The sequence below is a fragment of the Onychomys torridus genome, chromosome 3, assembly GCF_903995425.1.
Source record: "Onychomys torridus chromosome 3, mOncTor1.1, whole genome shotgun sequence".
NCBI classification, from domain to species: domain Eukaryota; kingdom Metazoa; phylum Chordata; class Mammalia; order Rodentia; family Cricetidae; genus Onychomys; species Onychomys torridus.
The window spans coordinates 93,614,424-93,637,047 of NC_050445.1; the positions used below are offsets into that span (position 1 = coordinate 93,614,424).

The window sequence follows — 22,624 nt, forward strand, 5'->3', positions numbered from 1 at the left end:
AAAAGCAAGTCCAGATCATGAAATTTAGGGGACATCAAAACTGGTTGATATCCTCATATCTCCAAGATCACTGCTCTATTTCAGCCCTTCCACCAAAGCCCTAAGGGTTGACATGTTCTCATCTCCTAAAATTGTTGCCTTAGCTGAGCGACTATTGTACATTTATGTGACTGGGGTCATCCATGGTCATATGAGTTCACCTGATCTACAAGTATTCCTGCTGACTTAACAGTCTCCCATTGGGAATGCTGTGGAGAAAGGCATTTCATCTTCCAGTTTCGATCATTGTGCAAGTAATGAGAGTCTCTTTAATCAACTAGGATTTGAAATGTCTTAAATTGTGTTACATTAATTAGTTATTAAAAGTAAAAAATAAAATCTACTTTTGTTTATAACTCAGTGAAAAGTCTGAATGACCTGTTCTAAGTTAGACTGTGAAGCAAAGGAATGATTGTACAACTTCTGAACTTTTCACATTTCTCTTTATAGCCAGGTTACTTATCAGCCTTAAATCATCAGTGTTACATGATAGGTTATTCCAATATGTTGTCACATGACCTCTATGGAGAAAGTTTGGTATCTGTGTGTGCGTGTGTTTTTAAGATTTATTTTTATTTTATATGCATGAGTATTTCTACTGTAGGTATGTCTGTGCACTACACGTATGCAGTGCCCACAGAGGCAAGAAAAGGCAGTAGAGTTTCAGAGGTTGTAAACCACTACATGGATGCTGGAAATTAAATCCAGGTCATCTGCCAGGACAAAGTGCTCCTACCTTCTAAGCCTTCTCTCTAGCCCTCGTCTGTTTCTTATGTGAGAAGGTCAAAGCCTTCCCATCTGTGGTAACTTTTGGCTAACCACCTGGTGTCAATGTGTATTTACAATGTGGTAGAAATTAAATTCTTTTAGACTTTGTCACTGATCAGGCTAACTCTGAGGGTCAGGAAAACCTTTTAGGGACTCTTTCCCCTCATCTCCTACCAACACTCATTTACTTCCTAAGGTGTATATATGTATATGTATATCAAGGAAGTTTAAAATCACATGCATTCTAGAGTAACAGAAGTAAAAATCACTAACTATTGTGGTAGTATTTTGTCCTGTACATCCATGACACATGTTGCCTCCCAACATTCCCTGGCTGTAATCATTCCCACTTGCAGGATAAGCAAATGAAGCCCACAGAGCTCATACTGAAGAAAAGCACTATTCCAAGCTAGTGGAACCTGGCTCATTGAATCCTTTGAACATCCAAACCTTAAACTCCTCTACATATAACAAACACCAACGTATTTTAACCAAATAAACCCTTTAGGTTTAAACAAGGAAAACAGGAGCACTGCATCTGCTCTGAGGTGGTTACATAAAGTATACTTTTAAGAAAATAATGATAATAAAACAGTTTGTGCTGTTAGTTAAAAATGCTTTCTGTGAAAGCATGAGGACCTGAGTTTGAGTCCTCAGCACTCACCTGAAAAGTCAGACATGGCTGCAAGCATGGCCCTAGCAGTGGGAGGAATAAGGTGTCAAGTGATAGGGCAAAACACCAGACACTCTCCCCTGGCCTGTGCTCTTATGCACATGTAAGCACACTGCTACATGGACCCCACCATACACACACACACACACACACACACACACACACACAAATGTTGATAATAATTATGTCATGGAAGCTTCTAGAGAGATACACATGTTGGAAAGCTTAGTGTTTATACATTCCTGGAGATGAGGAAGAGTTAAATGATATTTTGACTCTCATTAGGTGTTCACATTCCTGCCATCTCATTGTCAGTGGGGAGACGGTAGTTCTTTAATAATTTACACTGTGTGAAATAAGAACAGACTCATCTGCTTTTTTAATTTAAGCACATATGATATCTGTGGATCCTACATTTTTAAATCAAGAATGAGAAGAAAAGTTACCCACATAATAACTGGCATAAATATTTGAAGTTATAAAATAATGTATGTTGGTGTGCAAAAAATTAAACAGCACGCTTTCCCTCAACCCATCCTTGTTCAGGTTCTGTTAGCAAGTGCTCCTTAAAAATAAAGCAAGCAAACAAACAAAACAGAACTGTGGAGAATACAGTAGGAATTCTTCTAGCTGTATAAACTACCCCTACTTGTGATGTCAGGTTTCTCTGATTTAAAATCATTTAATTTGATTGTATGGAGTGAAGAGTATTAGATGAGTGATTGTTTTTAAGACCAGAATAGAAGAATTTGAGGAAAGCGAGATGCATTGCTAAAACACAGACTCATAAAAGTCTGTTTGAGAGGAACTAAGGTCCAGGGCGGCCTGTCACTTGGCAGATGGCCATTTTGACAGACGGTATAAAAGGCAAGCAGGTAGGAAACTTGGACTCCAAGTACTGCTTGGTGGCATGCTCTGTAGAATTCAACAGCTAATCAGTATACTCCCACATGTGTCTATCTGTCTGCAATGACCATTTCCTGAGGAAGTTTGCCATGTACTCTGTGCTTGGTCAAAAAGCAGGCTGTTGTTTCAGATCTGTGAGGTTAATTCCTTTGGCCTTGAGAGAAAATAACAGATGTTTGTAAAAAGACCTCATCTTTACCTTCAATATAGTGTTTCCTAATAATTGAGTTATTTTATCCATTTTCTTTATGAATAAGTATTTTAAAATAACTTAAATAAACAATTTGAGACAATAATTTAATTATTGGGGCTAGAGATAATACTTCAGTAGTTAAGATCACTTGCACATGACCTGATTCAATTCCCAGAATTCACATGGTGGTTCACAATCATCTGTAACTCCAGTTCTAGGAGATCCAGTGCCCTATTTGGCCCCCATGGGAACCAGATGTGCATGTATTGCACATATATACATGCAGACAAAACACTCATAAGCATAAAATTACAATAAATAAATCTTGAAAATTATTATTTAGTTGGTTCTCAATGGACAGTTTGATCACAATCATATGTTAGGAAGGATGGATTCCTTTGTAAAGCAGAAATCAAATAGAAACAACTAAGAAAAATGTTGTTTTGAATCAATGTGTTATTTAATTACCTTCTTGGAGCTTTAATTTGGTGCTGGTAAAATGATAACAGAAAGATAGCTTACTCTCAGAGAGTTCTCAGAGTAATAACTGGTAACCAGGATTATGGTAAATAACATAATTATGTGTTTTCCAATCTTGTAGGAGGAAAAAGCAAAATTATGCCCACTTAGAGTTGGTTATCAGTGACATTATAAAGTCAAGTGTCATAGGATGTCATTTTTTCACCCTCATTTTTAGAAGAGATTTTTCCACAAACTATTTGGCTTGGCCCATGCTCCTGTTTTCCTCCATGGTAAGGTGAAGAAAGGCATTGGCATGTGACAAGGTTAGCCCTGCCTTTTATTTGGCTTTTGTTTGTTTTGATCTTGTGTGCCCATCTCTCTCATGCTTCTGAATTAGGGAGATTCTGAGTTCTTGTCTCCTTCCCTCTGTTCCCCACAGAGCAGGAAAGCAAGGTCTTTGCTGGGAGCTCCAAGCTGCCTAGAATGAAAGAACTGCTCCTACATCCAGCCCACGTACTTGGCTCCATTCCCAAGCCACTTTAGCCAAAATTGGCTTCATTAGGATTCAACGGAAATTGTAGTTTTCCTCTGCTGGCTGTTGGAGACTACTGTGTCATGTTGTTGAAAGTCACACAGGGAAGGGGATCTGTTGATCCCTGACCATAGGGAGGATTTCACACTTGAGAAACACATTGTAATATTATTTATTTGGACTTCAGTTATCCATCTTGCATCCAGCTTCATTGATTTAGCACTCATGTGAAGTTAGCTACTTAATAGAGGGGACAAGATTCCTAGGGAGTAGACCATTAAAGGAGCTTCTGATGAAACATGCTTGTTCAAACCTATGCTTCCCATGGTGGTGTGTCCATTGGTAAGGCTGCTAAAACTCAGTGACTATGTAAGGCAACATGGTAATAGATGGGCCATGAGAGATTGTTTGTGGTTGGTATTTATTTATCTATGCATTCATCATACTTTTTGCAGACCAACTCCACAGGTTGAGTGGAGCAAACTGGGTAGTGAATTACCAAAGGGAAGAGAAACAAAAGAAAATTATGGAAAGACATTGAAGATAGAAAACATCTCCTACCATGACAAAGGAAATTATCGCTGTACAGCTAACAATTTGTTGGGAAAAGCCAGTCATGATTTTCATATCATAGTACAAGGTATGTTCCCCATTAGGTTTTAAATTTATGCTTCAAAGAGAAAAATAAGTGTATACAATGCATAGTCCTTTGACTCAACAGTGTATGTTTCAAAGTTGATCATTAGTTTAGGGTTTTGGGTGTAGTGTGGTCACTAAGTGACACTATTCTTAATTAATCAGGCTTGTAATTTATTTCCCCAAGCCATATGGAAGGCACAAATGTCAAGACAAGAGCTCATGTTAGGGGTTGAACATACACCATTTCCAGCATCTGTTTAGTCATTAAAACTACCCTCCTGTAAGGTTTTATTGCATGAAATGATTTTTATTATAATGCACACATGACGCTCATAAATGTGGTCATGATTATTAAATCAAACATTATTGCAAGGACCCTAGAAGGAGGTTTGAAGTGATCTTGTCACTCAGCTCCTTTGTCCATGATCACTGGGCTTCATTTTTCTATTACTCAGGTTCTTTGTCAGAGAAATGATGGAGTAAGATGGATTATCTTAGCATTATCCTCACTCCAGCATTTTTTTGTTCTGTACCCTGTATTCAGTATGTTTCTTACATTAAACTATAAAGGGAGAAATATGGTGTCAATATTAATTTTATCAAATCTATCCAAAATGCATTACTTTCATCCCCTGCCCATAAAAACTGAAATGTTTTTTTTTTGTTTTGTTTTGTTTTGAACAATAGAGATTTTCTGTCATTTGTTGTAATTAAGAATAAGTAGGTGATGATGACATCACTCTCATGAAGTAGCAGCCACAGAATTAGAAATCGGGGCTGTGCCTGTAGTGCAGGTGTGGAGGTTGCCTGATCCTGCTGGGATTTGATTGACACAGACTGCTTCCTGTGGGTACAGTCACACCTAGTCTTTCTCTCTGTGGTTTACTTAACTGTATCAATCAGAAGAAGGAAGTAGTCTACATAGTACATTTGTACTTATTTAGTTCTGTGTTGCCTTAACTATGGAAGAGAATCATCTCTCCCAGGCTATCAGTTCATGAACAGGACCTATAGGGTCTCCATTAATATTCTAATAAAGTTCATCCTTTAAAGCTTCAGTTTGTGCAAAGAGCACTTCAGTAATGGCTTCTCCTCCATAATTACTGGAAAAGAAAAGAGACAAGGCACAAATTTCACTCACAAGTAAATGTTACAGTAGTTGATTGAGTCATGCTCCTGTTTGGACTAACACAATTTCCCAACCCCTTCTATACTATTTTCTTAGTTAAGGTGAGAACAGAAAATAAAAAAGGGCAATTATTTTTCTTTCATTCAACAAAGCAAAACCTATTTGGAAAGAACTCAGTGTTAGACATTAACATCAACATCTGGCAATAATAATAGATTCCTCTGACAATAAATTATTCAAAAAGATACTCAGAGAAATAATTATGAAAGACATGTCTCTAATTTTAAACATTATTTAATACTTGCATATAATGTGGCTATATCTTGTGATGGGGATATTTTCCCTAGCTCCTAGCCCAATTCAAGCGCTTTCTCTCTCTCTCTCTCTCTCTCTCTCTCTCTCTCTCTCTCTCTCTCTCTCTTTCAAACCAGACATACATAATTATTAGCCGCTTCTGCTCTGAGTTGCTGACTGTTAGAAATCCTTCCAGATGGCTGCTGCGTTGCTACGGTAGCTGAATATTTTAACAATCTGGCCTCGGTTTTCTTGACTATTAAGACCAAAGCTTTCAAAAGAATTGCAAATGTTGCAAAAATATTATACAAGTAAAATTAATTATACAACTTAAAATGTTGACTATAGGATTCCAAAGGGATATAGGTTTCTTGAACAAATTATCTTCATTATTTTTAAAACAGGTATTAGTGATGCAGAGATGTAAATATTGTTTTTATCATTTCACTTTTGAGAGAAAATGTTAAAGGTACACTCAGAATCATGATTCAGCTTTTCCTTACACCTGCATGGGAACAGTGGACTGTCTACAAGAAATACATTCAAGAAGTGTTTTCCTCCCTAAAATGAGAAAACAGTGACTATAAAGTTCACTAATCATCAGGAGAGATGAGTTCATCTTTGTTACATTTTCTCTTGTCTCCTCTGTCTTTCTCTTTCTTTTCATTCTTTCATTTAGAAACCCAAATGAAATCAGTCATATGGGGGAAAAGTAGTACTACCATGTCTAGTCCATTATGAAAATATGTTGTGTGGCTATGCAGAAGCATAGTTTGTTTTCTTTTCTGTTTGTGATTTTCTTCCCTATTCTGAAACTCAAATTTCATGAACTTGTACTTTAAACTACAGCAGCCTAAATATGTGACCAGATTGCAAGTCAAATGCCTTATTTTACATGAGGAAAACAGCTGTTATGTCTTAATTAGATGTAACCATATTTTCTGGGCAGCTACAATATGGATTATTATATATACAGTACTAAGAGGTCTAGTAAGGACCAGTGAAATGGCCCAGTGGGTAAATGGGCTTGCAGCAAATCTGAATTCTATCTCTGGAATCTACATAAAGATGAAAGGAGAGAACTAACCCTATAACGTTATCTGCCACAGGTACACTGTGGTGTGGACACACACTCAAATAATAATGATAAAGAAAATAGATACATACATATGTCACATAAAACAAAATTCCATCATTTAATCAGATCCATCAGAATATCAGTCGCACTTAAACTGATAACATAAGAGGAAATTCCTCACCAAAATGTATATATAGTCCACTTTGTAATCATTTCAGGTTGCTGAATTTTAGAAATATAATATAAATCACTTTTGCACATCTATGCAATCCTTAATTCTATCCATAGTGCCATGCAGTACCTAAAAGATGCCATGAACTGAAACTCAGTCCAGTCATTGATACCATGAACAACAGCTGTTTTGAATTAATAACTTTTTTCCTAATAAGTAGGTAGAATGCTTACCTAATGTACACAAAGCCTCTGGTTGAATCCCTAGCAAACATAAACTGGGTCTAGCAGTACCCTCCTGTATTCCCAGAACATGGGAGGTGGAGGCAAGAGAAGCAACAGTTAAAGGTCATCCTTAGCAACATAGCAAACAGAAGCCTACCTGCTATACATGAGACATTGTCCCACAAAAATCAAGAATACAAATAGTAAGTAGACATCTGTGATTGAAAACAATGCTTTACTAAGAAAATGTCTACCTTGTTACATGTTTCATAGATGTCAAATTTCCAGTTGTGCTTGGGTTTTGGTCTCTTGATAAACATTGTTAGCTTTTTGTTTTGTTTTGTTGTTTTTCGAGACAGGGTTTCTCTGTGTAGTTTTGGTGCCTGTCCTGGATCTCACTCTGTAGACCAGGCTGGCCTCAAACTCACAGAGATCTGCCTGGCTCTGCCTCAGGAGTGCAGAAATTAAAGGCGTGCGACACACCGCCTGGCTCTAGCATTCTTATAGTGTCAGAAGTCATGCACTGACATCTCTGTTTCAGACAACATAAATTGAATTTATCATCTTGCATTTTGCTGACCATTATGACTAATTGGTTAAACTTTTTTTTTTTTTAATTTAAAAGGTTTTTTTTTTCTTTTTTTTTCATTTTTACATACCTACCACAGTTCCCCCTCCCCCTTTCCCAGACCTCACCTCTACCCCACCCCCCATCCACTCCTCAGAGAAGGTATGGCCTCCCATGGGGAGTCAACAAAGTCTGGCATATCAAGTTGAGGCAGGACCAAGTCCATCCCCCATGCATCAAGGCTGAGCAAGGTATCCCTGGACAGGGAATGGGCTCCAAAAAGCCTATTCGTGCACTAGAGATAAATCCTGGTCACACTACCAGGAGCCCCACAAATTGCCCAAGCCACATAACTGTCACCCACATTCAGAGGCCCTAGTTCAGTCCCGTGCAGGTTCCCCAGCTGTCAGTCCAGGATCCATGAACATACAAAATTTGGGTGAACATTTAATCAGCTACCACATAGCTTAAGCATGCTCATCAAAGAATGGGACCCTGTGGCTTCTTCTCCTACACTTTCTGGTTTCCCCATCATTTCCTTCAGTCTCTCTGTAATCTCCTTGACTAGATTTTACCCATCACACAGATATGTGATGTGAGCTTCGGTAAACTTCTGCTGGCTCTCTGGCCCTGCATCCCAATCACCCTGAATTTCTCATCAAGCTACTGTCTACAGGCTGACAATAATGTCTTTTGTGAACCAAGTATCAGTTAAATAATATGTTCATGAAGTCTATGTCATAGAAGAGAGAATGACCAGACAGCATGGATTATTTTCCATCCAAGATGCTTTAGGTTTTTTTTTTTCTCATGTCTTTTCCACTGAAGTCTTTAGATATTTATAACATTCTACATAAAAGCCCACCCTACACATCTTATTTTGAGCCAGTGTGCCAAACCAGGAAGAAACAAAACAGCAAGCTTCAACCCTGGCCCTCCAGAGATGGCTAGTCTAGGACACTCAGTGCAGACTGAACTACTAAATATTCAACTAATGAAGTCAACAGTGAGAGTCTTAGCCTGGGCTGGATGTAATGAAGTTATAGCCAAGTTTTAAGTCTTTTTCAAGTGTCTTGTCAATATCAGTGTTAGAATCAGAAGCTTAAGGGGAAAAAAGGGAAAGAAGCATCTACAGAAATGTGCAAGAGTTCTTAAAGCCTAGGAAGAAGGGCCAGGCTAATGTATAGTGATGATTCCAACCAACTATCAAATGTTTGAGACCTCCTGAGTCATTTGATAGATATGGGGGTGGGGTGCTGGAAAAGCAAAGACTCAACTGGACAACTGAACTGACTTTGATTCCTAGTTTCTTGTGTGAAATGTCAGTGGGTAAGGAACAGTCTCCACACCTTTGCATCTCTCTGTTCATTATCCAAAGGCTCTGTTCTGAGATCTATAGAGTGGCAGGAACAGGAAATGAGGATTCTTTCACTAATAACCATGAAAAAAAATAGATGAATTCTCCATAGCTCAATATTATTTCCATAGGGTCAAAGGTTAGATGAGGTGATACCTCACTTCTTCATTTGATCCTAACAGTAATATATCTTTACACACACATAAATGTTAATGCAGTTCTTGGGCTGAGGCTAGTGATTGGAAAATTGATTTTTATTATACAAGGGGAATTAAAGAATATTTTCATGAGAGGATCATTGCTTTTACACACTTGGAAAGGAGGAGTCATAGTTTCTACTATGAACACGATGGTTTGCGTGTTCATTGGGCTTTCCCTGTAACTTGCACATGTTGAATTTTGTTATGGTTATATAAGAAGAACAAAGGGGAAAAAACCTTTAAAAGGAAAGGACACATACATCCCACACACAAATAAAAATAAATATTTAAAATAATAGTGTCATAAAGACACCCAACCCTTCAGAAAGTGATCTACAGTTCTAATTTAGAGCATTGTACTTTATGCTAAGTACCTCAATATTTTTAGATTAGTCTGTAAACACAGGTGTTTAACATCAAAATTAACAATTGAGCCCACATCCTGTAGAAGACTCTAAAGGCACTCCTCTTGCTTACACAGGCTTGCCAGAATTACGTGTGTGTGTGTGTGTGTGTGTGTGTGTGTGTGTGTGTGTGCGCGCGCGCATGTGCGCACACGCACGCACGCTTTCTTTTTGATGAATTTGGATTTTTTTCCTGTATAATACCCTTTCTTTCCTTTACTAAAACCATTTAAAAGGTATTTTCTCTGTATACATGTACATATCTTAAAAAAAAAAATCCTCTTTGAGTCAAGACAGAAATCCACAGTTCTTGGAGGAAAATGACTAAGCTAAAGTTGATGGGAATTACTACTTCAAAGTTTTATTAAGATAGTGAGAATAATCATCAACCATGCAAGTAGGTCTGGAGCAATGATTCAGTGGTTAAGAGCACTGGCTTCTCTTTCAGAGGCCCCAAGTTTAGGTCCCGGCATCAACATGGTAGCTTACAACTGTCTGTAACTCGAGCTAAGGGAGGGGTCTGATGACTATTTCTGGCCTCTACAGGCACTAGACATCCAAGAAAGTGATAATAGCATATATACAGGCAAAACACCAATAGTAATAATAATGATTATTATTATTATTATTATTATTATTATTATCACTATTATATCCATGCACACCTCAAGTCTTGTATTCACTGTTGACATAGTGCTACTCTGATGGTAACAAAATGTGACAGTAATGTTTAAACTGAAGAAATTGTCTTGCTTTGTTCTAATATTCCAATTAGAGTTACACATTTGAAGTTTTATGTATCAGAAGATAGAGATAATTTATTTCTGTTTTTCCTGCTTGTTTCAAAATAATGTATACATATATCTCAAATGTTCTTCTCAGGTTCCCTCCCTGCCCCTTTGCAAGAACATCTCTTGAAAATTATGTTTTCAAAGTTGATAAGTTATGGAAATTGGTATAGATAGGATATGTAAATGCTACAGTCAATAATCAAGGAACAAGATTTTGCAAATTTGACTTATTTAAAAAGCTCTTCAAGTCTATTTCTTGCATATCAACATTTTCAGCTACTTTGTTGCAGCTAGAGTAGAAACAGTAGCCAGCCCTAAATGAGTTACCATCTGCTCCGTCCTCCCTCATGCTTCTGCTAGTGAAATGTATACGTGAGTAGCTAAAGCAGCTGTGTATGTTTAGTATGTTGATATATATACATGTTCAGAGTGTAATGTAAGTACACACACACACACACACACACACACACACACACACACACACACACACACATGAAATACTTTGTGGTGTCTGCCCTCTGCTGGTATATGGTAGAAATGCAGGCCTGTTACAGAGATTGGATCTTTTGCTACGGATACACTTTCTGAAAATCTCTTTGTTTTGTGTTCAGAGCCTCCACGCTGGAAAAAGAAACCTCAGAGTGCAGTGTACAGCACGGGGAGTAATGGCATCTTATTATGTGAAGCGGAAGGAGAACCTCAACCCACAATCAAATGGAGAGTCAATGGCTTCCCAATTGAAAGTGAGTTAAAAACAAACTAAAAACAAAAACACCTGAGAGCTAAAGGGTGGGGAAGACAGCAATTGGATGAGATAGTATATCATCAGACAGTTTGGCTATGTATTAAGTAGACTGGGTGTAGTTGTATTAGCATAATACATTGCTAGAAAATCAACACACAATAACATATGTGTGTGTGTGTGTGTGTGTGTGTGTGTGTGTGTGTGTACACATACATATTCACATATTCATGACCCAATGACTGAATCAGGAAAAGGACTAACACAAACCAACACTTGTTTCTGCCCATGAGAAGGAATGATAGAGGAGCCTAGTAGATGAAAGCATAAATTGGAAATTAAATCTTCTTGCACCCATGCAGTATCCCCTATCCTGGACTCTGCCCCTGCTGTAAATATCCTTTGGTCAGGCATTGCCTCCCTGTTGTGGACAGGAAACATGTGAAGCATGAAATTACATGACACAGCTGCTCCCGAACTGCTGATGACACATTAGAAAATCCCCTGAAGTCTTGTCCACATTGGGTGGCCATGGAAAGATGGGAATGGAGCAGGACTAAGGGTGCAGTGTCCTCATTGCATCAGCCTCTAAGCTCCTAAAATCTTAATCTGTGCCCAGTGTTGAGGCTATTCTGAAGGTATTTGTTCATGCAGGACAGAACCTATGTTATGCGTTATGTTCTGATTAGCTTCATGAAGAAAAAGAGTATTCAGTGCAGGTATGTAGCTCCCATTTATTCCTTTGCCCTGGATCCCCATACTAGGCAGGTCTCCTTGTGCTTGACAAACCTAAGTCCTCCTTGGGCTGTGGCTCTTCACAGTTCTATGACCTCCAGCTGATCAATTAATTATCTAAGCTTAAGTTCCTCAAACTACAGAATGGAAGCAGTGGTAGTGTTTGAAGGAGATAAATAAGCCAGCTACCTAAGGTCATGATTTATCTGTAGAGATCTCTCATGGTTTATAAACTCTGGAGCCAAACTGCTTGTGTTTACAGAGCCATCCTATCATTGACTAGCTGTGTGACTAAGAATATGACTTACCCTCTTAAGACCCATTTCTTCATAAGCAAAACAGAGATAAAAATAGCAATGGCTTGTGGGTCTGTTATATGGCTTGAAGAAAACACCTCTCAAAGAATGTGTAACACAGGATCTGGCACAAAACAGCAAGCCTGAAAGGTAGATACAGGTGGGTGAGGAAGTCAATCCCTGCTGCTTGGATCTTTGTCCTGATACTGAAGAGCTTTAAGGGTGGGTCCCCAGGCAGCCAGCTTTTGAAACCTCCAGATTAGAGCTGCTTTCTGGCTTGGTCAGAGAAATTTTTGTTTGTAGTAGAGAGTGGTTAATAAAGAGACCTATAAATGGATAAAGTGCTGAGGATAATTGGTGTCCTCAGCCCCTCTGTGGTCCATGGACTATTAGAGAAGAGCAAGCTGAAGTCATTTAAGAGATACAGAATGAGAGGAGGGCTATGAAATGCTCTCTTCTGGACATGAACCAGCCACTGTCCCCATGAACTCACAGCACATATTAGTAGCTATATGAGACTTGTCAGTCAAAACTCCAGCATGGGTGAGTGGGGGGGATTTATGAGGTATCCCCTCTAGCTGAAGAGTTATTGGCATTTGACGGATGTTGAAGGAGAGGAGACATTTTTCTTTTGGTGTATGGCCACTGGTAGGTTGCTGGTGCTCTAGTGGATAGCCACCCCCACGTAAATACAGACAACACTAAATGTTCCAGTGGACATCCCCCAACCATGTAAATACAGACAACACTAATTGGATTCAATGGGTTATAAAAAGATTAAAGAAGACATAAAATTATAGGAGGTCATGTTGTTGAGAAATTTGTAGAAAATATTTTTTCTTAGAAAATAGCTAGGTACTAGGAGAGTGTAAGGTTCAAATGCAAGGTAGCTTTATGATGATAAAAGTACACATACTTTGAGAGATGGAGAAGGTAAGAAAGGCATCCGCCATCTGTTGTCTGAGTGCATTTGGAGTAGAGAGGTAAGTGAATGAAAAGACTCCCCAGGCATGTGTGTCTGGAGAAGGAAAAGAAAATAACCCAGTGTGGCTTGAGCTTGGGGCATGAGGAAGGGGCGTGGTTAACTGGTGAAATCATTCAGTAGATGAAGGCTTCAGAGTGTAGAAGATGACTCGTCACAGTTAGGGTCTTGGGGTTGGATTGATGACAGATGGGCAATCATGGAGTCTTGAGTGGACAAGTTTGAGTGAAGAATGTTATGTTTTGTTTGTTTATGAAATACTATAGTTTGAACTAAGCTTCCTCTCACATGCCAGGCAAGTGCTGTACTACTGAGCTATATACCAGCCCTTGTAATTTATGTTTAAAGGAGTTTTCTGGTCTCTGAATGCAGCCTTTAGCTCTATGACTGCAAAAGGATTACTGAAAGACACTGAGGCCTCAGGCTAGACATGTGTCAGTGGATATTTCCAAAGTAGAGAAAATGGATTTGCTTGGTGGATGAAATGAGCATAGCTGTGTTCACAGGTGACATACAAGGTACTGAAACCGGTTGTTCGAACCTTAGATGGTCTTTTAATTAAAAAAAAAATCTAGAGCAGATATTGGGGTGAAAGCTGAAAGATCAGAGAAGCAGAGCAAGCCATAGCCACCACCTATTACCTCTCCATCTCCATGAATCTTCTAACTGAAATCCTCTTGAGTCCTCACCCGAAAGGGTCTCAGCTGAACTGCCATAGTTCCTGTTTCCTCACATCTTATGTACATTTCTCCACCCTGCTGTCAGTTCCTGGGGTTAAAGGCATGTGTGTTTCCCAGTACTGAGATTAAAGGTGTGTGCCACCACTGCCTGGCCTCTATGTCTAATCTAGTGGCTGGCTCTGTCCTCTGATCCCCAGGCAAGTTTATTAGGGTATACAACATATCACCACAGAAACCAGTGCTGAACAACAAGCTGTGCTCTTATCACAGCTATTGAGAACAGCTTTCTTCTATCACATGCAAGTGGGCTGCCATGGCTGACAGTCAGGCTGACAGAAGGATTTGAAATCTCTTTGGACTTATGCTTTTAGAAAATCATATTCCTTATTACTCTTATTTCAGACTTAAGACAAATAAATATAGTTGTTGTAACCTTTCCCACAGATATGGCATCCAGTATTTCTGAAAAAACCTTGGAAAAACTGGTCTCTTTATTCTTCACTTTTCAGAGGCAATGGCTGAGGCTCATGAGAAATACAGTATTTACTTGAGGACACAATACAAGTAAATCCATGGCTAGAATTCAGTCTAGAAAAGAGTGAATTTGAGTAGAGGGTTCTCCAACCATATTGTCCTATTCTTATTGACCTTATGAGAGAGAATCATCTAGAATGAATCCTGGGGTTATGTCAGGACTAGGATAGTTTGGTAGATGCTATTAAAAGTTATATTTTCTTTAGAATTATTACATTTTTACAATGTGTAGTATATTGTGAAGTTTTCATACACATTTCCAGAAGGAGAGCTAAGTCAGGGTTAGCTGTTTTTCATCCAAACATGAGGATTTGGTCTTAATTCTTCTTTTGCAATACTGTGTTGATTCAAAGCTGCCCTTGGGGCCTGTGATATAAGGCAGAACATTGGGTTGACAAGATTAGCTCTGCCAGCCTGTGTAATAGTAGAGGAATAAAGGAAGAGATTAGAGACGTAATTCCTCATGGTGTCCTTTACGATTTCTGTCATACAGAATTTAGAAAGGCTATCTATCTTGTTCATCCTGAAGGGTAGCTGATAAATTGCCTCAAAGGTTGATATTAGCTTTCTGATGGTGCTATAACAAATTCCCAGAAGTCTGGTCACTTGAACCAGTACAATTTTTCTGTTGTATAATTCTGAAAGTTAGGAGCTCAATGTATGACTCTCTAGAAGGAAATCAAAGTACTTCTCTCACGTTCTCTCTCCCCCTTTACCCTGTCACATTCTTTCTTTCTACCTCCACTTCCTTTCCAGTTATGACGGGCTGCCTATATTCTTCACCCATGGCTCTTTTCCTCCATCTTCAGGGTTGACATCATTGTCACCATGGCCATTCTCCCACACCTTTCTGATTTGATAGCCAGACAAGAGTTTATGATTTTCAAGAAGCAATGTAGTTACACAGGGCCCACCTGCATAGTAGCATAACTCCTCAATTCCTCAGGCTTACTCACACCTGGGTAGTTTTTTTGTTTTTGTTTTTGTTTTTGTTTTTCTAGTTGAGGCACATAGTCATAGTTCTGTGAATGAAAACCAGAACCTGAATTTCTGTCTACTGACAGGGAACTTTCACAAATAAAACGTCAGATGGTTCCACAAATATTTACGCACTGCTTTGTTAGGCCTGCTCTTTAGGTGTTAGTAACACACTATACATACATCTGCATGGATACAGGCATCACAGCTGACTGAAGGAATGCATACATTATGGTTCTAGTGAGAAAAAAAAAATATATATATATATAAGTCTCCCAATATGTATCAGTTCTTGTTTCCCACACCATGAAGTTTAATGTAATTGTTATTGTATATGATAGAAATCCAAGGAAAAAGAAAATATTTATGATGTCATTTAAACTAAAATTTTTGCAATCATTGTCCGTTGCTCAAAAATTCTAGCACAAAACATTTTTCTTCATTTCTTGTGTGTCAAGACAAGGGATTATTTAGAGCCCAACCTGTAGCCAGATGCTGTAGGATGTTCATTTTTTCTAAAAGTGATGCTTACATAGACTTATAAATGTTGATATAGCAGGTTCTAAGCAGAGACAATGTAATAATGCATGGGCTATACCCAGTGGGATTCTGTGGCTCTTAACACAAGTGTTAGGTACTGTAATTTCTAACATATAACTATACTTTGGATCAATAGTATTGTGTTTTAATGTGTCTTTAAAATTTATTTAAAGTGTAATTGCATCATTTCCCTCTGATTATTTGTTGGACCTTCCCTCTTAAATTCACAGCTGCTTTAGTCATTATTGTTCTTTTGTCATTAGTGTTACACACACACACACACACACACACACACACACACAAACACACACACACACAAACACACACACACAAGAACAAACATATAGATACAAGATATTGAACCTATTCAGTGTTCTCTGAATGAACGTGTTTCTAGGACTGACCTCTATTCACAAATAGATAAGAAATGGAAACAACCTAAATGTACTTCAACTAGTAAATGGATAATGTAAATATGGTACATATATACAAAGGAACACTATGCATCTGTAAAGAAAAATGAAATATGAAATTTTGGGGTAAATGGATGTAACTAGAAAATATAATATTTAGTGCAGTAACTCAGACCCAGAAAGATAAACTCTACATGTTCTTTCTCATCTCTGGTTCCTAACTCCAAATCTTCAGATATGAGTAAATGCCATGCAGTAACTTCAGAAACCAGGAGATAAAAAGGAGATTGTTATAGAAAGTAGGGTAGATTTTATTCCTAAAAAGTTGTAGACATGGCAACTACTCTCAAAAGATGCAGGGGTGAATGATGAAGGAAGGAGGGAAGGAGAAAGGATTAAGGGTTGTGAGCTATATCCTTGAATTGGCTAAGTGATAATGTAAATCACACAAAATAATGGAATAAACCCCAAAATAGTAGGAATGGGAAAAATGAACCAGAGAAAATGTTGTCAAGAGAGAAATCGGGGACAGTTAGGCTCTATTGTGTTGCCATGCACTGGTGACATCTAGATGCAGATGCTGAAGTATGAGATCCCTCACAGTAGGACTCAGATGTCAAACAGGTCACCTCCAATCTTATTATAAACAGGGATACAAAGAAGCAGTGAGCTGTAGGGCAACATGGGTTCTCATAATATTTATTTGAAAAGATGTTACAAATGCAAAAGGGTCTGAAAAGGCACCCATGTTGATTTGAGCAAACTGGAAAGATGTAACTTCAGTCACTATTTTTCACCCTAAACTCGTCTTCAAATATAGATACTGTGTGACACATTTAATAAATGGTTCATAAATATTTTATATTCTGTTCTTTATCATACTGACATTCTCTCTTCTCTTTCAGATCATCCATTTCCTGGTGACGTTATGTTCCCCAGGGAAATCAGTTTTACAAATCTACAACCAAACCATACTGCTGTATATCAATGTGAAGCCTCAAATATCCATGGGACCATCCTTGCCAGTGCCAATATTGACGTTGTAGGTGAGCATACCTGAGTCCTGACTTCACCTGCTATTTGCTGAAGGAAAATACTCAAAGTTATAGTCACAAATACCAGCTTGTTTTGGGTGTGTGTGTTAAGTTCGGTACAGGAATGTACATGTTTGTGTTCATGTGGAGGCCAGAGGACAACCTCAGGCAGAAAGGTTTAAAACCTTATCTTTATTTCTGACCAGATGTTGTCCCACTGATACAAACAAAGAATGAAGAAAATTATGCGACGGTAGTTGGGTATAGTGCCTTCTTACATTGTGAGTACTTTGCTTCACCCAAGGCCACAGTAATCTGGTAAGTAATGGACTTGCTGTTGGGGGTTTTTGAGCCAGCATTTGGCAGTCTGCACTGTGTCTGTGTTGCTACAGAGAGCTAATGCCTCTGAAAAATAAGGAAACACATTTTAATTACTCATCCTTCCTGAAAACATTGACTAGAATTCTGGAATTCTTTTTTTTTTTTTTTTTTTTTTTAACGTGAAGAAATATTCAGAGTCAATTGTGTTCATAAAGCAAAGAATTAAAATGTTTCCTAAGACAATTTTAAAGACTAATTTATTTTGTCTGTGATAGGACTATCTAAGGGTTGTTATAGCCTCTGGGTTGTCAGCTTATTTATCTTAACCTACAGCCAATTATAAACACACTGAAGACTTTGCTAACATTCATTTTTATTTTAATAATAATGTTGTTGAATTTTAAACTTATCACCATGAGCATATACTGTGTTAGTTGCTTTACTGATAAAGTTTGATTACTTTACTATGAAATTATTATGTTATTCCTCTCCAGGGCCTAGAAAGAAGTGAAGCCAGGCCTTGCAAATCAGAGTCACATCTTGTCTAATTCAATTGTGATGTTTTTGTTTTTGGTTTTGACCCTTAGAAATATTTGATTAAAATATTACTTATCTTGATTTTTGAAAATGCTTTTACATTTTGTATCTGAGGCAAGTCCTGTGCACTTCTCAACCTAGCCCTCACTTTGTAAAACCTGTGCCAGTGGCCCACTTGTCCTCTGCAATTGTGAGCACAGGCAATCACTTACTGTGAAATGTGCAGGGTTAATCAAGCTGTGACAAGAAATGCTTGGAGAATGGATGGATGTGGGAGAAAATGAGCCTGAGGTTGATAGGGTAAATGTAATGCATGTCCACAGGAGAGGCAAGACTTCCTGGCTTATAATATTTCTGAATGACCAATGTTCTCCTAGGACAGTGGGAGGTTGGGAAGGTTCATTATCTGTTTCAATTACTAGCTTTCCCATTTGCTAGCCTTGAGCAATCATTAACTAAAGGATTCACCATAAATAAGCCAGAAAATATTTATTAGGCTTTAGGACATATGTAAAGCAGTGCTAGAATCTATGAGGCAGTCAGAGGCAACTGTCCAAGGAGGGAACTAGGTTCTTTTTAGCCATAGTCTGTTGGTCAGCTCTGATTTACATCCTGGGCAGTTCTAGGAGAGTTTAGTTCACACAGAAAGCTTTCAGAGGGTCTCCCAAGCACCCAAAGAAGGCGTGAGCCTAGATAACATCAGTGAGCAGTATCCGAAAGGTACAGAATTGTGTCCTAATCAAAAATGACTGTTTCTGCCTCTCCACAGGGAAGTAGCTGATGAAGCACATCCCCTTGAAGGTCATAGGTACCATACCCATGAAAATGGCACACTGGAGATCTACAGAACTACCGAGGAAGATGCAGGATCATACTCCTGTTGGGTAGACAACGCAATGGGAAAAGCCGTCATCACAGCCAACTTGGATATTAGAAGTATTGTTATTTTGCCTTTGCTTTCATGAGTTCTCACATGGCTTTGGTGTCTCTGTTTTCTTAGAGAAAACAGTGTCATTTTAAGTACCTGTTGAAAGTTGTTTGATCATTTCTCAAAAGCCCTCCATTGTATTTCATCTGAAAGACTACTGGCAGTATGGCAGGGTGTGATATCCATGGATTGGGGCCATTTTAGCAGGCCGCTGTGTATTGTTAGATTGTTAATGGTAGATGACCACCTATAGCTTAAGAAATTCCTATTTGGGTAATTTTTTTTTTTCCAAACAGTGTTTCTATGGAGAAACCTGTTCTGTAGTTTTGGTGCCTGTCCTGGATCTCACTCTGTAGACTATGCTGGCCTCAAACTCACAGAGGTCTGACTGGCTCTTCCTCCCGAGTGCTGGGATTAAAGGCATGTGCCACTGCCACCTGGCTTATGTGGGTAGATTTTCAAATCTATGTTTATTTATCTATACTAAATCAAGTAGTGAACTTGAGGTATTACCAAGTATCAGTTTTGTTTGAGCATTTAACAAAATCATAGAAGTTTGATCCTGGGGGGGGGGGGGGGGGGAGCAGTCTGATAGCTTGGGCAGGCTTGCTTTGTTCTCTTTAAACTAGAAACATCCTTGTCAACCAGGCTTTCCCCTTCAGTGAAGTCCTTGGAAGATGCTGATAGACTCAGGCGTCACTGACATTTTTATTTTAATTTTTTAAAATCTTTTAGCTTCATAGTTTTGATTGCAACAATTGCTTTTATCCTGAATAATTATTATAAATCTCCCACATTAATTCAGCAAGAAACTCCACAAGTAAATATTCAATGGAAGTACCTCTGAGTAGGAAAACAAGTGCTGGCCTCCATTTTGGAGGGTTTATGTCTAATTCCCTATGTTTGTGTGGATAGTACATTTATGCTAGGGCTTCACCATTTCAGCTCATGATTCTGACTTACTAGGTATGTTAATATAAAATCAACTAACTTTACAATTCTCCTTATGATTATCTATCTGGATGCTGCAGATTGAGAAATTATGCCATTTTCAACCTCTAGAGAGATTTGTCAGCTCACAATTTAGTTGTTTACTTTAGCAAAGAATAGTAAGAAATCATGCTAACATTAGTTTGTGCTTGTACCTAAATTTTCTTGGGATCAATGTTATAAAATTACAGTGGGACACATTGCATGTAAATTGAATGCATCATGATAATTTTAAAGTTATAGACGTTGAATAACAAAGTGGGGCGTGCTCTGGAGTTCTAACTCACACCTTTGTTTGACTGAAAAACATGCAGATGCTACAAAGCTCAGAGTTTCTCCAAAGAATCCTCGAATCCCCAAATCACATGTGCTTGAACTACATTGTGAAAGCCAGTGCGACTCACATTTGAAACACAGTTTGAAGCTGTCCTGGGGTAAAGATGGAGAGGTTTTTGAAATGAATGGCACAGAAGATGGCAGGTAAGTACACTAGTAGGGAAGGACATCGGTTTGTATGAGTTTAAGATCTCACATTAGGAAAAACAAAACAAACAAACAACAACAACAAAAAAAAAACAGTCCCCAAATTATTAATACTGCATTAAAGTACGAAAATTGACTCAAATATTTCATTCTTCAAGTCAGTATTCAGGAGGTCTTAAAATATCTGTTTTGTTTATTTCACGTGTTCTTCTTCTTGCTTGTGCTCATTTTTTGAAGCATGGTTTCTCCTCTCAGTGAAGGAAGAAGTCAGGTGTGAGGTGCAGATTAACTGCACAGGTTTAGAACCTTCCCAAACCATTGGGAAGACTGAAAGAGGAAGATGTTGCTGTTCTAGAGGGTTCTTGCTCATGGGCAGTACATTTGTGGTCCAGGTTTCTGAAAACTTCTGCCTCCTCCTCAGACACCCTGCCCCCACTTGATGCTACAGGACAGGTCAACTGTTGCTACCCCATTGTCTGCCAGAGCCACTGTCCCCACTGCTTTCTAGAAGGGCAGTGTCCGTTCCCTTCTATCTGCCAGTCTCACATGAGTTCTTCTTGCTAATAAAACTCCTTATCCTGTTACAACATATTGCCACCATTATCTGGCCCTTATATCTCTTGCAGAATCCTAGGCAGATACCAAAATCAATATGGTCAAGTGCATTCTATAAAAGGGTGTTCTATTTGAATCTCATGCCTTTATTTATGATGTAGGTTACATTTATAGCATTTTTAATAGTCAATACAGTGGGAATGTTCAGCAAATAATCATTACACAGTGTGATTTAGAGAATAATAACAAGAAAACTGTACCTGTTCAGTTCAGAAAAGATATTGTCCATTCATAATCAGTTGAATATGTGAATGGAGAGCTCATGTGTAGAAAGGCTGGAGCTGTATTTCTGAGTATTCTGAACAGGAGAAATACAGAACATAGAACAAAGAGGAAAGTTTGAATGGCTGTTGAGAATCACTGGAGTTTAAGGGCAACAAAAGATAAAGGGATCAGTAGCATCCAGTAGAATCAAAAGAGAAAGACTGCTTTGTTTGTTAAATGGCACAAAGGTCAGTTCGGCCTCAGCTTGTTATGTCTTTGAGTGAGAACTAGGAATTTATCATTTTGAAATTATATCTCATCTGAAGTTACATAGTAACTCAGAAGGTCTGAAAATAGCCCAAGCTCTTTTTCTTTTTCTTTTCTTTTTTTTTTTTTTTTTTTTTTTTTTTTTTTTTGTGTGTGTGTGTGTGTGTGTGTGTAGCTGAGGATCGAACTCAGGGCCTTGCGCTTGCTAGGCAAGGGCTCTATCACTGAGCTAAATCCCTAACCCCCCAAGCTCTCTTTTGATGAGATCTCATCAGAGTCTTGGTCTAAAAAAAAAAAAAAAATGGATTAAAACTCAGTGGTGTTCAAATCTCAAAGTTGGCCCTTAATGGATTGGTGCCCTCACACTATCTGCTAGATGTCTTTCTACCTCCACTTTTATAACACGACTCGATAGAAATCTGGAACATAAGATTATTGTAAGTTAAGATTTGATGGTCTTAGAAAATATAAGAAACAGATCATTGTTCACTCTTCTTTTTTTGGACAATTCATTTATCATTTCTCTAGTTGGTTTCTTTCATGGCTGTTACTTTCTTGGCTTCATTGTCTTAATATCTGTGTATGTGTATATATGCCATCTCTTTTTGCAAAGGCAGTAGTTTAAACTGTGACACCTAACTTATTGTAGTGTGATTCTTTCCCAAAAACAACTAGTAATACTGACTGGCAAATTCTCATTTTTCAAACTGATGTAAGAATGAGGGGCACTACCTCCAGCCAAAGTCAGTCAAATATCATTCTGTTTTGTTTTCTGGTCTTTGAAAATGTTCAGTTTATTAATTTATCATTGAAATTTTCAATTATGTAAGACTGTCTTCCTTTCCATAAAAAAGCCATTGCTGATAGTATTTTTCAACTAAGCTATTACTGTGAATATATTTTAAATTTACTAGTA

The 22,624-nt window shown here is 38.2% G+C and overlaps 1 protein-coding gene across 5 annotated transcripts in view; it reads left to right on the forward strand.

Moving 5' to 3' along the window:
• Positions 1-22,624, forward strand: part of Chl1 (cell adhesion molecule L1 like) — a 205,070-nt gene that overhangs the window by 145,368 nt on the left and 37,078 nt on the right. For all 5 annotated transcript variants that reach the window (XM_036181195.1, XM_036181199.1, XM_036181198.1 and 2 more), the window contains 6 exons: positions 4,029-4,213; positions 11,041-11,172; positions 17,235-17,375; positions 17,570-17,681; positions 18,991-19,157; positions 20,454-20,619. In XM_036181195.1, coding sequence (XP_036037088.1) covers positions 4,029-4,213; positions 11,041-11,172; positions 17,235-17,375; positions 17,570-17,681; positions 18,991-19,157; positions 20,454-20,619 — 903 coding nt within the window. The remainder of the gene's footprint in view (positions 1-4,028; positions 4,214-11,040; positions 11,173-17,234; positions 17,376-17,569; positions 17,682-18,990; positions 19,158-20,453; positions 20,620-22,624) is intronic.